This window comes from Nyctereutes procyonoides, unplaced genomic scaffold (genome assembly GCF_905146905.1).
Source record: "Nyctereutes procyonoides isolate TBG_1078 unplaced genomic scaffold, NYPRO_anot_genome, whole genome shotgun sequence".
NCBI classification, from domain to species: domain Eukaryota; kingdom Metazoa; phylum Chordata; class Mammalia; order Carnivora; family Canidae; genus Nyctereutes; species Nyctereutes procyonoides.
In genome coordinates this window covers 43,945,427-43,970,645 of record NW_026575146.1, presented here as the reverse complement: position 1 = coordinate 43,970,645, position 25,219 = coordinate 43,945,427, and the positions used below count along the sequence as shown (strand labels likewise).

At 46.7% G+C, this 25,219-nt stretch overlaps 1 protein-coding gene across 5 annotated transcripts in view; it reads right to left on the bottom strand.

The window, feature by feature from the left end:
• TLE1 (TLE family member 1, transcriptional corepressor) overlaps positions 1-24,537 on the bottom strand; it is an 88,760-nt gene extending 64,223 nt beyond the window's left edge. For 3 of the 5 annotated variants that reach the window (XM_055310529.1, XM_055310530.1, XM_055310532.1), the window contains exons 1-4: positions 23,263-24,537; positions 22,335-22,435; positions 20,778-20,841; positions 20,621-20,665 (exon numbers count right to left, since the gene is read on the bottom strand). In XM_055310529.1, the coding sequence (XP_055166504.1) occupies positions 20,621-20,665; positions 20,778-20,841; positions 22,335-22,435; positions 23,263-23,286 (234 nt within the window). In that variant the 5' untranslated portion in view covers positions 23,287-24,537. The remainder of the gene's footprint in view (positions 1-20,620; positions 20,666-20,777; positions 20,842-22,334; positions 22,436-23,262) is intronic. The other 2 variants (XM_055310533.1, XM_055310531.1) reach the window with 2 other exon arrangements.
• Between the last annotated feature and the right edge of the window lie 682 nt (positions 24,538-25,219).

The window sequence follows — 25,219 nt, the reverse complement described above, 5'->3', positions numbered from 1 at the left end:
AGGTTAAGGCATAAACAACATAAATTAGGTAAGAGTACATAAGATTGAAACAGAAGAAGAAGGTGAAAGATCAAAACTCAAACCGATGAAGAGACGTCAAAAGTCAAGCCATCTGTCCTGGGAATTCTCAATCGATGGTCCGGAGAAAGAATGGAAATCAGAGCAACAGAGGAGGCTATTAGCCCAGCTGTCTTCCCCCCTCTGCCAGGTCTCTAAGCCCTCATCTTAACGGATCCTCTGACAAATGAGCTTGATTTGGGCCTACAAAGCTAAATTCAGATCTCACCTCTGGTTTACCCTGAAATTCTTCAAGCTGCCCTGGTTCTCCCTAACAAGAGTACCTACCCTTCTGGCAGAGCGAGGATGCAACCTGTTTCCTAGACGGGGCTTTGTGAGCTCTGAAATATCACTGCCACCGGAGGATGGTTTCACAAACGTTTTCCCCAACTCTTAAAAGAGCGTGGACAGCAGCATAAAAGCGGACAGTAATTCCTTAGTATTATCTCTTGCTTCAATGCAAGGATATTCTGATAAGAAGTAGCAGTTTGCCACCTGTGCTTCTACTCCTGACTACAGAGTTTGTAAGCAGGTTAAACTGGACATTTGACCCGGCTTCAGCAGGTATTAAGAAAGTTCTATGACTCTTTTTAAGACTGCCTTCTATGTGCTCTGAAGGCTGGACAGCTCCAGGGGAAAAAAATGCAAAGGAGAACCGTATTTTCCCTCTAGAAATCATTCTTCTGCCCAAAGCTGAAGATATATTCGGTAAGTCATAATGCTCATAATAAATTTTCCTGTTCCTGTATTTATGACACCACGTAAGGCAACAACATTTAGGTTGTCAAGAGCTTTCCCCAAACCAGATCTGCAAGGAAATTTCATGCCCAGAAACTTAATGAGCAGGTCAAAGGCCCCAGCACCAAGCCTTCCTTCATGGATAGCTGCCACATACTGAGGTAGCAGGAATCCAAATTACCTGTCCAGAACTGTCTGTTATTCTCCTTGTCAGTGCCAACTTCCCTCACTGATTTGCTTATGGTAATAGCGTTGGCCCTGAAGATCCAAAAACTTGGGTTTCCATCTCAGCAAATGAGTGAGTACTCGGTGTCCTCAGGGAAGTCACTTCCACTGCTGGGCCCCAGATCTCTGCCAAATGACCTCAGTGTTTCGTCAGAATCAAGTGACCAACTATGTCAGCTATAGCTACACTAGTGCAAAGTGCTCTACTACTACTACCCTGACCCTTGGAGGCCTTCCTTAAATCCACTTCGAAGCTGCCCCGTAACACCAATAAGTACTAGTCCAGGCCATGCATAATCCTCCATAGCATTTACTGTCATTTAGCAACCTAGGCCTCTGTGTTTGTTTATTAGTTTTAAAATATTTTATTTAAATTTAATTTGCCAACATATAACACTCAGTGCTCGTCTCATCAAGTGCCCTCCTTAGTAAGCTTCTATGTTTAAAATCTCGTTTACCTAAAGGTTCCATAGAGTTTCATAACAGCTTCTGGCATTAAAGTCTTCTCCATGAAAGACGGGAAGCATGAGAGCAAGACTCCCAGGGAACCCTGACACAGCTCCTTGCCAGACCTGCCCCACAAAAAGAATGCTTCATAGAATCCCCGCACACCTTCAACTCAATGGCCAAGATGCAACCAGATAAACTGTTTCTAAATGGTGTTTGAATAAGGCTTTGTTTACAGGACAAAATCCTGTCTTAGGAAGTATGAGATTGGTGTACATGCGTATTTTAACTTCAATATAGACAAACCCCTACAGGGCCTGCAATGAACCAAAACCTAGTGTATTCTGCAAGGCTCTTAATGGAACATGGAATGTTCTTCCTAAACTTAAAGTTTTAGGATTTTATGATTCCTGAGAGCTCAGCTCTCCACCTTTTCATATTCCTTACACCTTGTCTACTATACTGAAGACCCCACTCCCCAACGTCTGCCCCCTTCTCTGCTATGCAGAGAGTAATATATATTGAGTGTTGTCTGAAGCTCAAAACAGGGCAAAGACTGCTCAAGAGTAATTGCCCGTGGGTCTCAAAGCAATCCAATGGCACCTTGCCCAAAGTCAGCTTAGGGAGGGGAAACTCCACCACCATTAAATTGCAAATTGATGGATCATAAAAAATGCTGCTTGTGCTGAGGGCTGGCAAACCGATCTTCTGGTTTCCTTGAACCAAGCGGGAAGCCAAGAGAAAAACACAGTGGAGTGTTGGTTAGAAGTGTCTGGCAACAGATAAATGGGCAAGAACATGAAAACAAAGCATACAAAAAAAGGAAATAAATAATCTCTAAATCCCTTCTGACTGGATTTCTGAGTCTGTGAAATGACAGCCTGAAACACAGGGGGGGTGGGGGTGGGGGAATCCAACCTCACCAGTAACCGAATAAAATGCAGATTTTGTTGTATGTAAGGAGGGTCATTCCACACCAGTTAAGTTATTTTATTAAAAAAAATTAATAAAATCCCACAATGATGAGTCCTCTGGGAAGCTGGAACAATCGTATATTACTGACGACAGAGTAAATTGGTACAGTCATCTTGGAAAGAGGTGGGCAATGTGTTTCAAGAGCATGAAATTATTCAAACCCTTTGGTAAGGCTTCCCACAGCTAAGAATGTATCCTAAGGAAATAGTTCAGATGAAAAGCATTCCATGCATGAAGCTGTTCACTGCAGCAGTCGTTTCAAAGCAAAAGAGAAAAAGCCAGGTAAAGATAGAACAGCAGTTCCACACATCACAACCATCTACAGAGTTTTTGAAAAAGTTAACGTTTGCCCTCCTGATAAGTCAGTTGTCTAATACTAGGAGAATGGTTAAATACACTACATCAACCCAAAGGCATGGCCAGTAACCATTAAAGTGATTTTGATGGATAATGATGCTTAAATGGCCAACACGTTCACTAGATGAAGCAGGAGGAGAACAAAGATGTGGTGTTAATGTGTCTATTTTTTTTTTAAACTTATGCATGTGGCCAAGTGCTATAACTTGATACCCAAAATAAAAACAGTGATTATGCTGGGGTGGCAGGGTTATCTGTAACTTTTCCCCCCTCCAGTGACCTTGAGAACACCACCCATGATTGACTGTTTTAACGTGTGATTACCCAGGGAAGGGAGAGAAGGGCAGTCAGGCCCACTACTCCTGTGATTGACGGTGGCGCTGACTCACAACAATGCTGGCAAACCCTAAAACCCTTTGGGTGCCCAGCTCTCTTACAATCCTCTTATCACAGTGCAGAAACCAATGCCTACAGGAAATGATTTGCCTGGGATCATAAAGCAAGATTAGAAGTCACTTCCTCTGCCTACTCCTTTCTCTAGGAAGTGGAAGTGGGAAACTGGGACACACTCAAAACCAGAAACAAAGCTGATGAACTCAGCCTTGTCTGCAAAGCAAGACGCCTAAGTAGGACCACAGCAGCGCAAAGTCAAGAGCATGTCATCCCTCAGCCAACAACAGCACCACAAGAAGCAGCCCCCATCTGCGGGTGGTGGCATGGCAGAAATGCTCAGCAAGGCAGGGGAGGAATCTTATAAGGGACCTGGGTTATAAATGACAAACAAAGAGCAGCCAGCCAAATAACTTCACTTTCATCCTTTCATTAGTGCATCAGCCCTAACATCAGGCAATCTAGCACCCCAGTAAAGCAAAATCCACAAAAACCCATCCAAAAATACATCTCTAGATCCTAAAGATGACATCAGGATATACCTAAGAAAAATTTAAGATGTTTGAACAAAAATTGCATACCTAAAATGATATATGAGGAACACTGTAAATAATCTCCCAATAGTCTCCCAGCTGCCCTTCACAGGAGGAGAAAGGTTCCCTGCCTACAGACTGTCTTCAGAAGGTTGGCATTTCACCAGCCTGTCTCCCATAATAATGGCACCTTGCTTCACCAGCACATGCATGCAAAGGTAATTTTATCTTAGATTCTAATGCATCAGTGTAGCCTTCTGTTTAAAATAGAATTATGTTGATAAAGGACTAACCACATTTTGGGGAAATCCAAATGAAAAGGGCTTGGCCTCTCTCTGTGGTTTTAATGGTTTAACGAGGTTGTCAGTGGTTTTCAGACTTAAGGGGGCAGTGAGATCACATGAAAGGCTTGTTAAAACACAGATGGCTGGGCCCCACTCCCAGAGTTTGAGTCAGGAGGTCTGCAGCGCAAGCATCTGCATTTCTCACAAGTTCCCAGGTGATCTGCAGTTCTTGAACCGGGAACCCCACTTTGAGAACCGCAGACAAGGGTCCGCCAAGACAGTGGCGGCATCTACTACCTAGTACACATACCAGGTCCTCTTACACCCCATCAATCAGCACAAGTGCCCAGTGAGAAAGGGCTGAAAGGTGAGCAAATCCTGCCTGGGGTCAGAAACAAGCAAGCAAGGAGATCCGACCCGCCTCTCCTCCAAGGCCTAGCCATGAGCAATGGTGCCCTTCTCTGCCCATTTTTTATAAACCAAGCCCGTGGCAGGAACACAACCCAGGGGTGCAGGAGCACATTTGCCTACTGTGGGAAACCTCAAACAATATTCATTTAAATGATACCATCCCTGGCAACATAGTCTCGCCCCTTCTTAAACCCTATGATTAAAACAAAACAAAGAGTACCAGATGACAGAAACCCTTTAGTGGCTCAATTAATCAGAACAGAAGTCACCAATTACTGGCAGATAATAACTTTTATGTCCTAACTCCCCCTCATTTGGCAGCTCCTACCGTGTTCTAAACCTGAGCCCTTTCCAACTGGGCGCATACTCCATCCTTTCCCTGCTCATCTTTCACACTCGCAGCTTCTCCGAAAACAGGGAGGGGTTAAAAGGAAGAAGTAGGGGAGGAAAAAAAACAGCCCTGCTAAAGGCTGCCGGGGCGGAGATAGCAACACTAATTGCTCCCATTCTCTGGCTCCTCACGAGGCAGATTGCAGGGGCCTGCATCTCCGGAGAAAGCTCTCCTATCTTCGCGGCAGCTCTCAGCAGAGCAACTCAAGTGCCCTTAATTGTTTATGTTCTTAATGCAGAGCCTCTTGAATGCATTCATTTTTAATAGCAGGCTTGAGTGTGGGGCCCATCAAAGAATGACAAAGCAACTCTATTCATTGGTTCTCTGTCCTGCAATGATGGTCTTTTGATTTATTTGCAAATGACAAGCTTGGCAGGCCCCACTTGAGGGCTGCCCTCATTTTTTTTTTTTTTTTAAGAATTCAGTTGCATTTTCCAAGATGAAGTTGAGTCTGCAACGTTGTGTTATTTGTGTAAAATTTTCCCCCTTCAGTTCCTTCTAATTAATGACTTAAATGTTTTGACCCAACTGTTGCCAAGCAGAGCATTTGGGCTTTAATTTGTCATTTTGGTAAAGATGCATCCTTGACAAAAGCATCGCAGCTGTTTCAGGGCCCAAACAGCACATTTCCATTATTCAGAAACCCTTGTTATGGAGTTCAGCAAGTGCTGTTCACATGAAATCGTACCAACTTGTCCCATGATGGAAAAAGACAGCTTTTGGTAGCCTTAAAGGAAAATGCACTGCGACGCCACAGAAGGTTTTCAAGACACACTCTGTGGGGTGAATCACAGAACAGAACCATGAAGTCACCACCTATTGTTCTCAGAATGGAAAGAGAACAAGTCTCCTGGAACACACCCAGAGCAAGCCTACACCTTTCACCCTCTTCACAGGTCTTAGTCATTAGGGAGCTCATGAGAAATTAGATAATATCATACAATAGCAGGATTAGTGGGAGGAAAAGCAGACTACATCATCCTGGCACGAAGGCTAAAATTACAATCACGAAAATAAAATATGCCTATGTAAAGACAAAGACTGCATGGGGATATGCAAAACTCCAGTTACCTCTGAAAACCAGGTTTTGTGAGACTCTTGCTTTTCAGAATTTGTTTTTTTTTTTTTTAAGATTTTATTTATTTATTCATAGAGGCAGAGAGAGAGAGAGAGAGAGACACAGGCAGAGGGAGAAGCGGGCTCCACGCAGGGAGCCCGACGTGGGACTCGATTGCGGGACTCCAGGATCACACCCCGGGCTACAGGCGGCGCTAAACCACTGTGCCACCGGGGCTGCCCACTTTTCAGAATTTGTAACGTTATTTTCCTCTCAATAAAATTTGTAACATTTCTTTTTCACTGCAGCTACCTTTTGGGCCTGTATAACCTGTCTTTGGTTGGCACTGACTTCCAACCATCTACAATCAGTATCTCCACATCTTCCATCATGACAAAGCAAATAAGCAGTGCATACTATCTATAAAGCACTAGTTATCATTAGCTTTAACACTAATCATTGCATAGCTCCCCACATTTTGTTTGGAGATCACTGGACAAACAGTGGGGTGTATTTCCCTAAAAGGTTGGAGCCTTTAGCCAATCCATACAGTGGGAGAGGAAATTCTGGCCTGGAGCGACTATGAGCCAGCAGTTCCCTAATTTTTTAATTTAATTTTACTTTATTTTTGAGAGAGAGCAAGCACATGTGCGCACATGCACATGCACACACACACAGACACACACAGACATGGGGATTGGGGGAGAGAGAGAATCTTAAGCAGGCTCCATGCTGACAGGTATGGAGCCTGTCATGGGGGCTTGATCTCCCTGAGATTACAACCTGAGCTGAAATCAAGAGTTGGGACACTTAACCAACCGAGCCACCAGGCACCCCAAGGATTCCCTAATTTTGAAAGCATTCTGCAGTGTAATCACCCACACACATACATGACATCTGCTACTCTTCTTCTAAAGCAACTTCTTAGGCAAAGCAGCTGCTCTATCAGGAGGCCTATGCCATTAGTGCCACATGGCATGGTGGCCACAAGTTAGATATGTGGTTGTGATGGTGAGGGCCCAAGGCAAAGCCTTCAGAGCCCTAAACTCAGTCTCAATTGGGAAGTCTCACTTCTGGGCTTTACTGCTCCCAGGCTGAGCTACTGGAGAGATGATCCTTTGGAAAGAAAGGCAAAGTTTCTGGCCTTCCCCATTGGAACCTGGGATTCTCTTTTCTTTCTTTCTTTTTTAAAGATTTTATTTATTTATTCATGAGAGACCCAGAGAGAGAGGCAGAGACATAGGCAGAGGGAGAAGCAGGCTCCATGCAGGGAGCCTGATGTGGGACTTGATCCCGGGACTCCAGGATCATGCCCTGAACCGACGGCAGTTGCCCAACCGCTGAGCCACCCAGACGTCCCAGGTATTCTCTTTTCAATTCACATTGTGTGCCCACAAGCCTGCAAAACTCTAGAATGCAGGAAGCATGGGACATCACAGGTTGGGAGCCACTGAGGTAGAAAAAGAGCTTGTGCACACTGAAATCAACAGTCAAGAAAAAAAATTATTTTCTTGATAGCATCTTAGATCATGATTAAAATGAAATGTGGGATGCCGGCGAAAATTTTCAATGCATCCTCCTTTTGCAAAAGCTTTTAAATATTTAGAAGACGGTAAGTACAAGGATTCTAGAGGACAGACTTCACTGGTGTATTAAAGATTCACAGACTATTTACTCAGCTATGCAGGTGGAGGCAAACAGGAATATCATTTTAAATACAAATTAAATTACTAAAAAACTAAAAAAATAAATAAATAAATAAAATCCCTGATCATTGCATCACAATACAATCCACAGAGAAACTGAAGCAACAGAAAAATAATTACCTATTTTCAAGATAACAACCAAGCTCCTTTCAGGGGAAAAAGAAAAAAAAAGTGTCTTGCATAAGAGATCATTTATTCAGGGTTCCATGGATTGACCTAAGATATATATAATTAAAAGCATGTCAAAGAAAAGCCTGGAGTCTCCTTCTACCCAGACGTGCCAACTTAGAACTTGAAAGTGATCCAGTGTTACAAGGTCACTGTGCTAAGCTACACTGGGGGAAACATTATATAAAGGGGGAACAAATAGGGCCATGAATGTGAGGGCAAGTCATAAGCCATGGGTCCCCAGAAGTTACCGCTCCTGTAACTCGCCAGTTCTTTTACAAGTGGGCAAATCAATTCATGTTCTCCTGTGTGTTTTCAGAAAGCATCCCAGATACCCTTTCATTAATTATGTGGGTTTGGGACACGTCAATTCTCATTTCCCAGAGCAGCAGAAACCAAACTGAACCCCATATTCTGTTATACTGGTTCCCACAGGGCTGGGCTGGCTCGATAATGCTGAGCTCCTTCTGGAAGAAGAGAATAGACTTCCTGCCATTTGGACTGTGAAACACAGTAATCCACCAGGGAATAAAGGTCAATGTTGCACTTTTGGTCATTACTGAATCATTTGAGATGATCTGTGGTGAGGATGAGAGGAAAATCGAAGGCTTCGAGAACGCTGCAAATGGCCTGACCTCAGACCAATTTTCATCTCCATCTGTCTAATAGACATGTGGATAAAAGGCCCTCCCCTGCCTCCTTCTGGGCCACTCGGCTGTTTCCAAATCCGCGGCACAAGCCAGGAACCAGTTAAACAATACATTAATAAGGGGAAATAACCTTCTAAGCCCCAGACCGACACTTACTCGGGTTTTAGGCCATGGGCTCAAGTTTGGAATGCAATTTTCCAGTCTGCAAGCAGTACTGCAAAGCAGAAATTTTAACGAATACAGAGAATTATCTGCAGTGCAGGGGCATGTGCCAAAATCTCCGTGTTTGTACATGCAAATATATGCATACTTACACCTCCACCCCCCACCAAAAGACAGCCACACGATTTCTATTACATCTGCTAGCGCGCGCGCGCGCACACACACACACACACACACACACACAGGGGAACAGCAGCGGTTCCAGAAACTGCATGCTGCTACGAAATAATTTTTTTTACAAGTGTCCAATTAATGCTGCTTAATCATTATTAAGGCATTTCAATCCTTAGATACAAAATATTCCCGGGAACCCAGAGCCTAATTATCAATTAAGCCATGGAATAAATGTTAATATCCTGACTTTATACTAATACTCCCCTTCACTGGTTTGGTCGAGCTACCTTTTTAAGGTAATGCTGCACCATATATAAGTTTAGGCCCCCACAGTATATCAATGTCAAACAACATCGTGTCAAGCTAAGATTCAATTCAGGTAAGTGCCACTGCCAAATTTTCTTGTTCCCAGACGGGCTTTAAGATTATTTTATTGCTTAAAATTTAATTTGTTCCAACTCGTGTCTCCATGACAACGTTGGCTAACCCTGCAAATCATTTGGGTAATTGGATATCTTATCTTTCTATTGCTCTCAAATCGAATGATTCTGCTAGAATTGTAACAGCCAATCAAATTTACAGTCCTCCTGAGTAATAGACTTGGAAAAGTAGCCACATTCATCTCCTCTTTACAGCCATATTAACCAGTATGCGACAAACAGTAGAATCTGGTCTTCAAACTGTACTCCAAATTATAAATGGTGTCAATACCAATATTCTCACAGTGCAAAGTCTACTCAAAAGCTCCTTCCCTTTTATACTGTTTTAATTTGAGAAGGAACAATTGGTAATCATTCCATACAAACCCTGAGCAATTTAAATACTTTGAAGGGAAATCAACAAGAGTGATGCTACAAACTAATCAGGAAAAGAAAATTAAAAATCACAGCTTTTGAGGGTATTCAAACATATGATAAAATAACGAACAAAGCAATGGCTACACAAGATGATACTAGAGCACTGACATTGATCCGTCTGGGCTCTTTAGGTGGGGAAGTCATACCTGACGCATTAGTCAAGAAATAAGAATGAATGCAGATCCAACAACTAATTTAAGAATCTCTGTACCCTTAGAGAAAGCCACATAGCCAAAATGCGTGACACCTCTGTACTTTATTTAATGAGCGAATAGCACATCTAGGGTAAGTCAGTTATGGAATACAGATTTCTCATGAGATCCAAAAGTCAGCAATTTCCCTCTAGAGTTAGTGGTATGCTTCTGGCCTTTGGTCAGCTAAAAAGTACATAAGTTGGATACATTTCAGTGGTCCAATTCCAATTGTCTTGGTAGCTGTGCAAGGAGACTGGCTTTGCAAGTGGGAGCTCACAGCCCAGGCACTGTAGAAGAGCCAGCGGCTCACAAATGTAAAAGGCTCCAAAACCTGGGCCAACTGGCAGGCTAAGTGGGTTGTCGAGAACCTCGTGCTTCCCCTGCAGATAGATACTCAGGACTTCAGGACCCCTTCTCAAGCTCAACACAGAGAGATAGCAACGTAGGGCTTCTCAGCACACAGATGTCAGCAGGCTGCCAAGCCTTTAAAGTGTGAGGGCAGGTACTGGCACAATCTGAACTGTGCTCTCTTCTACCCCAAACTCTTACGATGACATCCAAGAAGTTTCTACAGCATCTATGCCATCGTGCATGGCAGTTAAGAGCCGAAAACCTAGACTTCCACTGTGTCTAATCCCAATGCTCCTGCCTTTCTCCCCTGTGCATTTTTTTTCCTGCTTCCCCAAGTATTAGCACTTAAGTGGCAGCTGTGGACTGTGCCAGTCTACAATGATCTCAAGCCCGTGGAGAACGTAACACAAGTATCTACTCAAACTTCTGCATAACATTTTACAAGTTTCCACAGCTAAAAGAAAACGGTCTGTACATCTACCTTACCAAGGCTGGGGACTTTTTCCTTCTCTAACCAAACGACAACTTCACTTGATAATTCTCACCTCCTTTTTTTCAGGATGACAAAGCCTGTCTTCCAACTAAGAGTTGGATTTTCTACATTACATAAATAAATAAATAAGCAAGCACGCACCTATCATCCTTTATTCTCCCAAAACTCACTTCCACAAAACGAATCAAATCCTCTTTGTTGCTTCTCCATCCCTTTAAATGAAAGAACTCAACGGAACTCTGTTCCCACTGGTAGTCGTATTAACTACTTAAGGCTGTTGCCTTCCAAGGGCACATTGTGCTGTTTGGCCTAAATAAAGCATTTTTAATTCTTCTAGATTCCTTGGACAACAGAGGCTGCCAATAGGTGATTTAAAAAAAAAAAAAAAGTTTCCTCTGAAGCCTAAAGACAAATGCTTCAGAGCTTAGAAGGAAACAAATACAAACCTTTGTAATTGAAGGGAAATAACGAGAAGTGAATAATGCAAGGAGGAAGGAAGTTGCTGGGCTTGGAAAAACAAGATGGCAGCATGGCCTAGAATTCCAAGAGCAGGGGACAGTTTTAAAGGGACCGATAATATATCTAGGTAATCAATTTCAAGAATAAAGTATCCTTCCCTCAGGGTGCCCAAGTGCCAGGCACCAATGTAAACACTACTGCGTAAGAAACTCACTTACTCTAGATAACTACCCTCTATTGCCATCCTAACCTACCAGGCTGTTTTCTCTTTAGCAAGGAGAAATAATTAGTATCTACACAAAAGGAGGCCGGAAGGATTTATAGACAGGTTCTATAGGGCACAGGGGCACTCAATGGATGGGAGCCATGACTGCTCACTCAGATGCCCCATATCAGCTTACGCTACAATAATCAGCCCAAGAAGCTGACTTTTGAAAAAGACAACAGGGACACTGGGGAACCAGTGGAGACCTGTAGCTGCAGGCTGCTCGGAGACAGGGTACCCTTCCTCCACCCCAGTGGTCCATCCTTTATTCTCTCCATTCCAGACCAAGATGCAGATCAATGTTAAGACCTCCTTTCCTAAACCAAATGTGACCTTTTTATTTTCACTCACTAATCCATAGAAACCTTTCAAATGGCACAAATAAAGGCGGCTGCATTTTGTTCTCTAAATCAATTTTCTCCCCAGCCATCAACTAGATGTTCCCGCACAGAGAAAGAACAGCCCTTCCCTTCTAATTCAAAAATCCATACTGCCATTGCCCTTGCAAACTGCTAAACAAGCAGTATCGGCAAGTCACTTGTGTTCTGTAATATATTTACTGCAAATCCCAACGGCTCACCTCCTAATGCAGTTTTCTATTGTGTCTCTGTGTGTCAATACACTGGCTGGTCACCTTACTTGTAAGAGGCTCTGACCGGCTGTTTGCTCAAGGCATCAAGAGGGCGCCCAGGAGAGACAAAGGCTGTTGCTTCTGGAGGGCCCGGCCTCGAGAGCCTCCTCCTCACACTGGGGTCCTCAAAGAGGTTTTGTTTTCTGGCACTAAACATCCTTGCACCACCCATGGGCTCTGAGGCCAATGTAAACTCCCTAAAAGGACAGTTTCCATCCATCCAAAGTTCAAAATCAGAGTCCTTTAGCATCATTTCTTCCCAGGTTCCTACCTAACAACATGAAAACTATTCCCTCCCCAAAGAATATGCTGATGGCATCTTAAAGGTCTTTTCTGAAGGACCAAAAAATAGGAAAGGCTGGGGGGTGAGGGGAGGATAGTCTGGCTTTTTTGTTTAAGTACAAATCTCTGCTTCCAGGTAACAGCTGAAAAAGAAAGCGCCCTAACACCACATAATACAACCATGCCGCAACACAAAGGGCAAGTCTAAGAGGAAAGTGCACTAAAATGTTGTAAACACCTGTTGAGATGGAATTCTTAAAATGTACTTGGAGAAAAGCCCTCCTTCACCTCTCAGTCTAAAATGGGGTTGGTAGCTAAGAAAAGGTCCGGCCCTCCAACAAACCCAAGTTTTCCAGAATTACTCTTCCACTTATTTTCTGGGGGGAGGTCAGCAAAAGCTCTTTGTAAGGTTATGTTGACAGGCAAATCCTGGGATCACACAGGTGAGAACAGTGTGGGCGTTCACTGTTTATTTCCTTCTCCTTTTCCGTGTATTTGAAATTCTTCACGATAAAATGTTTGGTGGGGCAAAGAGGTATGTAAAGACCAAAAGTAAATAATCAAGAGGGATGATATTAGTCATTAAGAAATCTGGCAACTAAGTCAAGTTAAATGTCTTTATACTTAACACATTATGAGCTACTTATCCATAATTCTGTTTAGGGGCTGCAGTGGTCCTAAGGAGACCAGCAGGGACCCTAGAACCAATGATGCATGCACACACGCTGCCTGCATAGAAATCCAGGCCTTGGCAACACACCACTTCTGTTTTTGCTCTCTCTTCAGTACAAACCCAAATATACCACTGTAATTAAACTCCCCCATGAAGAAGCCTCCATGGATATTGTCTATAAATCACTGGTCCCAAAGAAAAACCAAGCAGAAGTGGTCATATGAGACCTGAAGTCCTGTAAAACATCTAGCAAAATCAAACATTTCATTCTTCACGTCAGCCTCAGAATCCAGCCTGGTACTCTGAGCTCAAGTTTTTAATCTGGATTCCATGGATTTACTGAAGGATCTTATGATAAATGGCCAAAACTGTTGGGTAAGGCTATCTTGCATGTAAAGACGTGTGGAATTTATTTGCCAAGCAACTTCCACCTGATTTTCAGATGGGTCCAGGATCCAAAATGATTAACAAATACCACCCCCTCTCTCTCTTTTATTTTTTTTTTAAGATTTTATTTATTTATTCATGAGAGACACACAGAGGGAAGCAGAGACATGAGGAGAGGGAGAAGCAGGCTCCCCACAGGGTGCCCCATGAAGGACTTGCTCCTGGACCCCAGAATCACACCCTGAGCCAAAGGCAGACACTCAACCACTGAGCCACCCAGGCATCCCCAACCACCACTCTCTTAAGCAGCACATGAAATGCTATCTAACAAGTGCCCACTTTGGCTAACCATTGGGAAGCAGTTGGAGTAAGTCTCAAATGCAAGCTTTGAACAGACCGTAGCCTAGTGAGAGTAACAAAAGACACATGTGAAAAAACATGATTACAGAAATTGGAACAAAACTCAGTGACGTGACAGGCTCCTGGTGCAGAGGACACAGAAGGCCTAAGGTAAACAGGGAGTGTTGTTATTTGAACTTGACCTTGAAGGATACTGAGGAAGGCCTGTGAAGCTTGACAAGACGACCTGGACTTTTTCTAAACAAAACAGAAAAATACATAACATATTTTAGGCAGGAAGAGGAGACCCACTAGATGGATTAACGGGCTTGGTGGAAGGAGGACATAAGTGACCAAGTAAGACTAGTAGGGACAGTAATTGGGGGCACACACAAGGCTGTGAGTGATGGACACAGACGCCCTGACAAAAGTGGGAAGTCAAAATTAGAAAGAACAGACACACCAACATACCTGAAGACTCAGCCCTGAAAGTTTGCATTCACCACTTTAAAGATGCTCCCATTCTGGGGCTGGAGTTTGGAGTGTCTGGATGGAGGCTGCTGGTCTCTACAGTAGAGCACATGGACCCAAGTGACCGCAGAGGACACACCAATGGCGTGAGGATTTTTATTTTGATCCCTCTGCTTATGATTTCCATTTATGACAAACATATACAATGTGTTAATACTTTTATATGCTTTTATAACTCATAAATTTGTAAGCAAACGCGTCTGGTGGTATATTTTCAAGTTTTTCAAGGACAGGATGCACAAAATACCAGGGGCTAACTAACAATCTAGTTAGAGCAGGAATGGTGCCCGCAATATCAAACCCGGTACAGTACTGCAGTTAACTGAGCAGTTCCACAAACAGCATGATTTGGACGTGCAAGTTCAAATACAGATTCATTCTCAAAAACTGGTTCTACTTTGTCAAGTGAAAATCCAGTACGTATCTACCAATACACTGGAAATAAGATATAAGACTATACCTCTTCGACGTACATAGGGCCATAAACATACCACACCCTACAGCCTTTCTCCATCTGGCAGATGAAAAAATAAGTTCAATGGACGGAATTCTCAGAGTTTGGTTTTTCCTCTTAGTTTTCATCTTATACCCAAAATGACCTTCACCTTGCCCTCTATCTGCCACACCTTAGTGCCCATGCCTTCTCTCTCTCTCTCTCTCTCTCTCTCTCTCTCACACACACACACACACACACACACACAAACACGTGCTCTAATTTAAAACACCAAATCACAGTCACAGACACATTTCTATGGCACATTTCATAATACAAAACTCACCAATCCCATTGGTGAGCACTGTTCTCAATCTATAAATGCCTACTCTTGTCAAATAAGCCTACTTATGAAAACAGCTGCCTAAAATTTAATTAAAAACTATCAGACCAAATATTCCACATTAAAAGTACTAGTTCTGAAAATCTGTTTTTCAAATTCTGAACTAACAGTAAGCCAACAGGGATTGGGGGGGGGGGGGGCTGACAATTGAGCCAATCAAAGCCTTTGAGAAGCCCAGTTTCTTATTTTCCTCCAATGTAATCCACTCTTGAAGACCACAAATATTTAATAATAGAAGAGCAAACACTCACATCTATGGAAACCTAAAATGGTTCCATGAGCCAGTAACTGAATATATCGTTAGTTTAACTACCACACAAGATGATTTACTTAAATATTTGCTAAAGGAACAGGTTCTTTCTGCATTTCTTAATAAACACTATTTGAAGGAGTATCTTACGCTCTCTGGCCAAAGACTCTCCTCAACTGACACAGGGCACCAGGTTTTCAACTCTGGCAGGGGTGCGGTCTGTAGGGACAACTCTCCTCTCCTAAGAGGAGTCATTCTGAGAACTTGCCTAGTCTAATCACTTATTTTGCAGAGAGGGAAACTGAGGCCCAGACAACTAGTCAATGACTCATCCAGTCCCCAAAGTCCCCTAAATCGGGACCCACCCCGATGGAACTGTATTTTACACCAAGGCCCATCCTTAAGATCACATATTTCATTCCTCAGAGTTTTTTGGCATGAATTTTGAATTTATAAATATTTTTTTGAATCTTAATGACTATGTTTTTTGACCCCTTCCTTAAATTCTGCGCCCCAGGGCAAGTGCATCCCTTACCTCATCCTAGTCTAGGCTCTGGATAGAAACCATGAACTAGCCAACTGTTGAAGGGGTCAGGCAGAGTTACACAAAGTTGGGAGGATTTGCCCTGCTTGCTGATAAAAACCAAAGGCTAATCTTGTGCCTCAGAATCTGTGTTCCAAATACACAGGGAGCTTTCTCTCTCTTCACTGAAGCTTGTGAAGGGCAGGCCTCACTAAGGGACATGAAGTTGGGGACCACTCCACTCTTGATGACAGTGACTCCCTTTGCATTACAAGGTAATTAACACCTGGTAGAGCTTAGCTGTAATAGCTGTAACTGCAAGTACTACAGCGAGTCTTTTCCCATCCTGAGACTTAAACTCAGGAAAAAAAAAAAAATCTCAAAGTGAGAAATGGTAGACAGAAAACACACATGGTTATAAAGCAGGAAGAAAGGTAACACTTGCAGACAAATAGCAAGAGTCACATCTAAGGGATTAACCTGCAGGTGAACTCCTAACAGTTTCACCTAAGCACTTTTAAAACACTAGCAGAGGACAATTTATTTTTTAAGAGAAACTTTAAAGCACACATCAAAAGCGTGAAAGTGGTTTCACTCCGAAATTTACGTGGTCTGAGACACGGCGCTGGCAGAAACATCACATGGTGCTTGGTTATGTTAAGCTCTCATCTGTTTCTCTTTCTCCTCTCCTTCCCCGCCCCACAACCACACTGCAGAATCCCTCTTTCCTTCCAGAGCCAGTCCTTTCATTTATTTTTAAATTCTTGGCCGCCCTGGAGAGCCCCGAGTGCTCACTCTGCCCGCTCTTCAGCTCTTCAGAAGAATAGAGGCACAGAGAGACAAAGTGATCACGCTCACTGTGCACTGGGCCTCAACCAGGAGTCCTGACAACAGTTTCGAATTTTCTTTTGTTCTTAGACATATTTTAACCTGCAGACAGTAGTGCTCGGTTGGCTACAACTTTCTACCTTACCCATGGCTGTGACCTCTGCAGACCAGTCACTACTGCTGATTTTCAGGAACTCTTAGAATGCACCAGGTCCTGATGTGACTGACTGTGTATCATGACATGAAGTTTTCAGCACAAAGAGCAAGAACAGGAGAGACATGCAGCCAGGGGCACTGGGTCACCACACGCAGGCCACAGGTGTGGCCTCATCCTCCAATGCAGGGGGGGCGGGGGAGGGGTCGATCAAGGAAAGCAGGACTGAATTCTAGGGAACCAGGTGACCAGCTTCAACAGAAACTTGGCCCTGACAAATCCCAGACTCCGAACACATGCCCACAGCTGCAGGCAGGGCAAAACACCTACCCAATCAACCACACAGGATGAGGCAAATCACTTCTGAAAACTGTTAAGTGCTGTACAAATTCACGCCACTAAGACAACTTATGGCATGGCCTCATCAGCATCCTGTAAAAAGATCCACAAGTGGAATAAATAAGGCTTATGTATTTACAGTGCATCTTGTTCCAAAAACACCAAATGAGGACATACCACACCACAGGACAGAAAACAAAACCTGAAAGATCACACTGCCAAACACACCAGGCGCAGCCCTCAAAACAACTAGACTCACGTTCACCCGCTGTTTTGTAATGTACCCTAACGCTTTGGGGGCATAGAACTGCCTTGACGTTTCATGAGATGTCTCCACCTCTTCTGGATAAACACACCAAGAGTTTACAATCTACCTGGAGAGAGATGGGTAGGCAGAGATCTATAAAAGACTCAAAAAACAAAACCTGTATTTTTTTTTTCTTTTTAAGATGTTATTTATTTTGAGAGAGAGAGAGAGACAGAGTGTATGTACACCTGCGCGAGGGAGGGGCAGACAGAGAGGGAGAGAGGATCTCAAGTCGACTCCCCGCTGAGCAAGGAGCCAGACAGGAGCTAAGATCCCAGGATCCTGAGATCACCGCACGAGCCAAAATCAAAGACAAAATCAAAGAGTCGGACTCCTAACAGACTGAGCCACCCAGGCACTCCTCAAAATAACGACAACAAAAAACAACTGTCTAAATGCCACAGCAAAAAAATTAAGTACCCATTACCATCCCTGGTGCACTGACTTTTCAGTAACCAGCCACATACGGGAGCAGAGAAAGTGAGGGAAAGGCTTATCAGGAAGTGTTGACACAACATAAACATGGACTGTGGGCACCAACCCAAGTAAGGAAACCACAATTATACCATTCTCCATTTGGACACGCTTCCACTTTAAAACTTCCAGACGGGAAAGTTGGTGGTGAGATTTGACACTGAAATCTCTAAAACTCACTTCTTAGACAAACCCGCTGAAAGGTGGAGAGAGCGGTCGTCACACTGCAGACAAATCTTAACAACATTAAAGCCCTCTCCGTGGAAAGTTTCCCCATCGCTGCATTTTTTTCAGTAACAAAGATGTTGTCAGAAATGACAATTTTTTGTGTCCCCTGATGATGCCTTGCTAGCATTTGGTTATAAGCCATAAAGCAGGACTAATTTCAGCCTGTCAGGAGTCTCACTAATGCCCAGTTTCCCCCCAGAGAGAATTCCTGTCAAATCTAATGAGAGCTCCAAAGGCCCTCTCTACAATATAATGAGCACTTAGGCCATGCTGGTGATCAGGCGGCAAAAAGCATCAATTTGAGCCTGGCTACACCCTGGGGGCCAGACGTCACCAGTTTTAATAAGAATTATGATTACTAGCTGCACCAAATGCCTCCTCAGAACTTATTATTAATGTGTGACATTCAGAAGGATGTTTTTCAAATGTAAGGCCACTTTAAACTGAATTACAGCACTGCTTTGCACACCACTCTAGTTACGGGTCTGTCAGCATTTACAATATAAACTAAATTTCAAGAGGCTTAATACCCTACTACGAAGAACATGGCATCTCTCAGCTTTTCACATTTTTCAAATTACTGAGCCAATTATACGCAGCATATTATTAATGCATAGTGGCTCACGGATGGACAGTATTACCCACAAATGCCCGATAGTGTATAGAAACTCATTAGAAACCTATTTTCACACCATGGGGCTCCTGACCCTCTTCGCCCCTTCTTCCTTTTTCCTACTCGATAAAAAAGAGGTCATGTAACCATGTAACCTTCAGGAACCCAGCAGAATTACACACTTCCTCTACCTCCCCAATAAATCCTGCATCAGCATACAGCATCATCCAGAGGTAGTGTTTCCTTGTAAAAGAGTTGGTGAAGTTATTGAATCCTTTGAGTTTATGAGTTTAAGAAAAAGCTCGGTCTCCTGTTTACCCTTTCTAGAATTGTGATTAGAAAAAGTATGCCTTTGGGGTAACTTAAAAAAAAAAAAAAGTGGCAGGTTACAACTCCTTCACCCAGTTTATTTGCATAATTCATTTAAATGACCATAGATCTTCTTGCCCAATTACTATCAACAAGTTACAACCGCCTCAATCAGGCACTTGCCATTCAAACACACAAAAAACAAAGGCACAAGCCCAACATAATCTAGGCTACCAATTTTGCAAATCAGAATAAAATCAGCATTTTTAAAGGCGCAATTATATTATTAAAGAAAGGCCCTGAACCTAACTATCCCTTTCCAAACACATATCTGAGAATAGATCTAATGTACACGACTTAACATTATGAAATCTATGATGAATTAAAAATCAAAGAGTGTGGAGTTACAAAAGCAGAATTCAACTCTGAAACACACTTGCTTAATGAAAGTCTTTGAATATAAGGAAGATCTGAAGGCTGAACTAATCAATTTCTCCACTGTGCCCCAGCCGGTCAGCCATGCTCTTTAATTTAATGAAACAAGGGTTTGAGATGAAATAGCACATATACATCAAGTAAGAATTGTATTGTTGCACTTTGAAATGTGTCCAACTGTGCAACTTCATCTGATGATAATTTTTTAAGAGGCAATCGATTTCTAAAAGACTTATTGTACCAGCGTCTTGATGAAAAAGTGAATGTCAGCATATCTCCAGAATACTTACACCCTGCCATTAATGCTTTCTTTGGCAGACAATGACTACTCAATCGAGGGTCCTTTGGGCTGAGCAATCATTTAGCTTTTCTTCTCTTATGAGGTCCTTAGTGCCTTGTTCCAGCTCAATACTCTTTTTATACACCATTATAGTAGCCATAAGTGTGAATTTTATGGGAACTTGCAAACTCATAGTCATAGCTAGAGCTTTCCAGTCACTAATCTTTTCATGCTTTTAAAACCACTAGGACTGAAGCGACTCCCAACATATGCTGTGGCCATAAAAGAATGCTTTTTCACCTCCAAATCTGCATCAATTGAGAAAGTTTTCAAAAAGATGTTTGCTAATAAGCCACTAATCTTGAATGTCACTTTATGCAACCCCGAAGCAAGACGAGAACCCCACAGTTAGTCATATACAATGTTTAACCTGCTTAAGAAACTCCTGAATATCCTTCTTTCCCCTCCACCCGCAGGACCACACTGCTGTTCCAACCAGCAAAAAAAAAAAACAAAACGTTAAGTTACTCTGAATTTCAGAACTCTATGGGATACCCAGATCTTTCAAGCAGAGAATAAATCTATCCAGGTGGAAAAGCCAACTCAGAGACTCAATTTCTATCAGCCTATAGACAGGTTGGGTCACATTTCCAAGGCACCTCTCACCTAGTCACTTACAGATTCTATAATTGTCAAGAAGCAACTCTTGCTGCAAAATACTACCACCAATTCACAGGAAGGGAAAGAAACTAAGGGCATACAAATCCCCCCCCCCCCAACCACTGAGGACACAGCCAGTTTTATAGTTTTATAATGACTGATTTCTCATTTCAACTTGAGATTTCAATAGAGCTTACCTGTTTATGCATTTCTATGTTTAATCCATAGGACATTTCATAATACTGCAAAAAGAAAAAAAATCAAGCATTTCATTAATTCATGTTTTGCAATGCTAGGAACACGTATTTGCTAATCTTACATGCAAAAGAGAGAAGTCTAGTCTCTGATACCTACCATCACATAGTGCCTCTGCATTTCTGTCTTTTCACTTGCCAGTTTCTCACATTCCAATTTAAGGCTACAAAAACAAAACAGGCAACTTAATGTAAACATTATGTCACTTGTTTTAACATCTGCCTCACATATTTGCACTTCAAGTAAAAACACAGACCAATTTGGAAAAGCCATAAACTATCTAGGTAAACGTGCAAAAGCTTTGTCCTTGCACTTAATAGGGAAAAGGAATAAGGTGAACAGTACAGCGTCTCCATTCAGCTACTATTATTTTTCTTCTTGATGCATACCTGGTCAGATGCCAAGAATGAACAATCTGTCAAAACCTCTGATCTACTCAGAAGACCAAATCCTCCTCCTGTTCATCTGTTCACTCCTACTTCCCTGGACCAGTTTGCTCCTCTGGATTCCACCAAAATCTGGCCTTTGCACAATTTTCAGCATCAGACACAGGCTGTCCCATCTATGCCAACTCAAACAGTCTCCAAATTTAAAAACTATACTTGTAGAGATACTTCTACAATTGTTGGTCCCTTTTGAAATCTTGTTTTTAAATCCCTGCCAAAATATGTTAAGTAGCTACTCCTGGCTTGGTAAACACAGTGTGAACAGGTATGCCTCAAGTTCCAGAGATTATTATCTTCAAGCAGACAAAAGGTCAACAATCAGAAAAGCCTCTGACAAAATAAGAAAATTCACACCCAAGCATCTGTGCACTTTTTCTCAAGCATGACCAAAATAAGGGCTGTCATTACAGAGTTATTTCTTAGCTCTAATCAGCTAAGACTTCACTGGAACATGGGAAAGAAACTAACAGTTCTGGAAAATCCACTATGGACAGGGCGCTTTACAATCACTTTTCATTTATAAACCTTTTGAAGTAGGTCTCAGTTAGGTGAAGAGACTAAGCCAGGATTTATATAAATGAGACTGCAGTCCCCTGTCCTGCCCAAACCACTCCAAAATGACGACGGCCAAGGCAGGGGAGCTTTCCCCTGCACCTAACCACCACCCCCACCCCCCACCCCCACCCCACCCCCATCACCAGTGACGGGCACAGCTAACAGCACCTGGTCTCCCATGATGGACTTTGTCTCAGACAACACAATCCCCTGGTATGGCAAAGAGCGATTTCAACACTGGCTCTGCCTCCCTAAACCTGCACTCCAGGGTTGGAGCATCGATTGAACCAAGGTTTCAGCTCAGCCTGTTGCAAAATAAATAAACCAAGTGCAAATATTGACGGTTCTCATGCAACTCCTAAATACTCAAAAAAAAAAAAAAAAAAAAAGGCTCCCTGTAGCAGCAGCAAACCGGCAAAAGGGAAACAATGGTAGTAGGAGGAGATTAGAGGAGAGACGGCCCAGGAATAACCTGGAAACAGGGTAACGCGAATGACAGGTCTTCACTGCGACTCCACACGCCACCGCCTGGACGCGAGCACTAAGTACAGCCGCCGCCGCCCCCGGCTGGGCGAGGAGGTGCCGGGGCGGCCCCCGGGGCTCCCGCTCGCCCGCCCGCCCGGCGCGGCGCGGCGCGGCGCGGCCGGACACGCACCTGTGGTACTGCGCCTGCAGGAACTGGAATTCCTCTTTAATGCGGTCCAGGGACTCCGGGATAGTGAACTTGAAGGGCTGGCCTGCAGCCTGGTGCGGCGTCTGGGGGCGGCCGCCGAGGGGAACCGAGGCACGGGGATGCGGATGCGGGGAGACAGACAGACGGAACAATGAAGTCAGAGGAAGCACAAGTGGGCGGGACGTAAACAAAAAACAAAGTTAGAAGTGGCGGAAAACGGAGCCCTGAACTCGAGTTTGCTCCGCGCTTGACGGAAGGAGAAAGCGGACCCTCGCCGGGTCGGGAGCCTCCTCGGTGCTCGGTACGTGCGCCCGGGTCACAGGCTGTAGGGACGGGGGCTCCCGGCGGCCGGGGAGAACCAGGCCAAACCGTCGTCGTTGCCACCGCCCCCTCCCCACGGGGGCGATAAGGACCCCGGGGACCAGAGAAGAAAAACAACTCCCTAACGCTCGGCGTTCCCAGAGACGCCGGGGCCACCTCCGGGCGCGCCGGATCGGGGGCCGCATTGACATGTAAATAGGCGAGACGAGAAACAAAGGGGGGGGCGTCCTACCCGTCCCGGCAAGGGGGTGGGGTGGACGGAGAAATCGCTCCGGGAAACAAACCCCAGCGTCCCCGGGAGCCGCCGCCCGCCCCGTCTAGACATCAACTCGGAGGGGGCCGAGAGCAGAGGGGAAGAATTGAGTTTCAGCTCCCTCCCCACCGCAGGAGGGGGGCTCCGAGACCTCCCAGCCTCGCACCCCTAGAGGCCTGCGCGGGGCGGGGGCGGGGGCGGGGGGGTCCTCCCGAATTTAACAGAGACCCGTCCCCCGGCCGCGCAGGGCGAGCGTCTATCCCCACCCCGCCCCGCCCCCCCACCCCGCCACCCGCGACCCCCGCCCCCTCCACCCAGTCCCCCGCCGCGCCTCACCGGGTGCCGGCTCTGCGGGAACATCGCTCTGGCGGCGGCCGCGGCTCTGTTTCCGGGCAACTCAATTCTCCGCTCAATTTCCAACTTTGATCCCGCCGAGGAAAATTAAGCCGAGAAGCCAGGCAAAACCCGGGAGCGCGCTCGGCGGGGCGCCCCGGCCACTCCTGCTCCCGCCGGTGCGGGTTCCCTCCTCGCTCAGGGCCACATCGCGGGGCACCCGGGGCCGGGCTGCGCCAAGAACCTGCGCGGCGACGCCGGCGCCCGAGAAGAGGGCGCGGGGGCTGCGATCCACCCCGCGGGCCTCCGCTGCCTCGGCGGGGGCGCGGGGGCGCGGGGGCGCGGGGGCGCGGGGACTCCGGCCGCGCTCCCCTCGGCGATCCCGGCGCGCGGCACCCGTCCCGGGCAAACAAATCCAGGCGGGCCGCTTCCCTGCGCTCTTCTCCCGGTCCGCCTCCTCTCCGGGTTTTCCCCGCGGCCACGGCCGCGGGCGAGGCGCAGGTGGCCCGGCGCCCCCGGCTAACCCCACGCGGACAAACCCGGCGACGTTCGGGGCCGGCCGCGGCGGGTCAGGGCAGCGCCGTCACCGGGCGCTCGTGGGCCGCGGGAGGCGGGGAGGCGGCGAGGCGGCGAGGCGGCGAGGCGCACGGCCCGGGCCGCGGCGGAGGTTCCGCGCCTGGCGCCCCGCAGCCTCAGCCCCGGCGGAGGAGCGCGGGATGACGCCGAGGCGGGGAAGCGCGGAGGGCGCGCCGGGAGGCGGCTCGGCACGCCCCGTGCCTCCGCCACTCGGCGGTCTCGGCGGCCGCACGAACCCTCCCGGCCCGGCGGGGCTACTCCGCGGGGGGCAGTGCGGCAGCCGCCCGCTGCTCCTCGAGCCCGGGGCGCATCCGGGCGCCGCGCCCCGCGCGCGCTCGCCCCCACGGCCGGCCCGGGCGCTCCGGACTCTTGCTCCAAGCCCCGGCCTGGGCCCTCTTTCTTTCCTTCCCTTCTTCGTCTGCCGCTTCGCAAAGGGCGCTCCAGCCCGCCGCAAAGTTCTCTCACGACCCGGGGGGCGACATCCACGAGACGCCGGAGAAGAGAGCGGGAGTGCGTTCCGCGCCCGGCCTCCCTCCCCGGCGGGCAAACTCCGCGGGCGGGTCCCGAGGAGTCGCGGCGGGGGGTTTGGTCGCCGCGGGCCGGCGGCGCGGGTCCCGCCCGGCCGCGAGCGGGCGGGGGTGGCGCCGTCGGTCGCCTCGGGGACGCGGGGCACAGGGTACTCGCCGCTGCCGCCGCTCCTGCAGCCGCCGCTCCCGCCGCCGCCGCCGCCGCCGCCCGCGCCTCTCGCGCCGGTTACATTAACACGCGGTTTCACACTCCGGAGCTAACCAGCGCCGGCCCCGCCCAGCCCCGCGCGGGCGGGGGGCGGGAGCGCAGAGCCGGCGGGGGACGCGGGTCCGGAGGCCGCGGGGGGCGGGGCAGCGCGCGCCAGCCAATCGCGCGCGGGCGCCCAACGTGGGGCGCTGACGCGACGCCTCCCCGAAGCCTATGGTAGCGCCGCGCTGCGCGGGCCGTCCTCCCCCTCCCCCTCCCCCTCCCCCCCACCCGACTCGCTCGCGTCTCCGCCGGCCCCCCCCCCCGTCTCCCCTCCCACCCCGCCCCCCCCCCCCCCCAGCCAGCCGCGTCCTCCCGGGCTCGGTGAGGAACTGTTCCCGGAGGAGCCGCGGGACGCCGAAAGCAGCCAATGGGAAGAGGCGAGACGCCGAGATTGGCACCGTGGATGGGAAGGTCGGTGGGAAGGAGAGCGGTGGGGCCGCGCTGTCAATCAAAGTAACGTGGGGCCGGCGCGGGCGCGGGCGCGGGTGCGCGCGGGCGCGGGCGCGGGCACGCGCGAGCGGGAGGGCCCGGCGAGCGTGCCGCCGCCGCGGAAGCTGGGGGCTCGAGTTTGCAAAAATCCTGCCACTTGTTCACTTTTCCCTTTAAT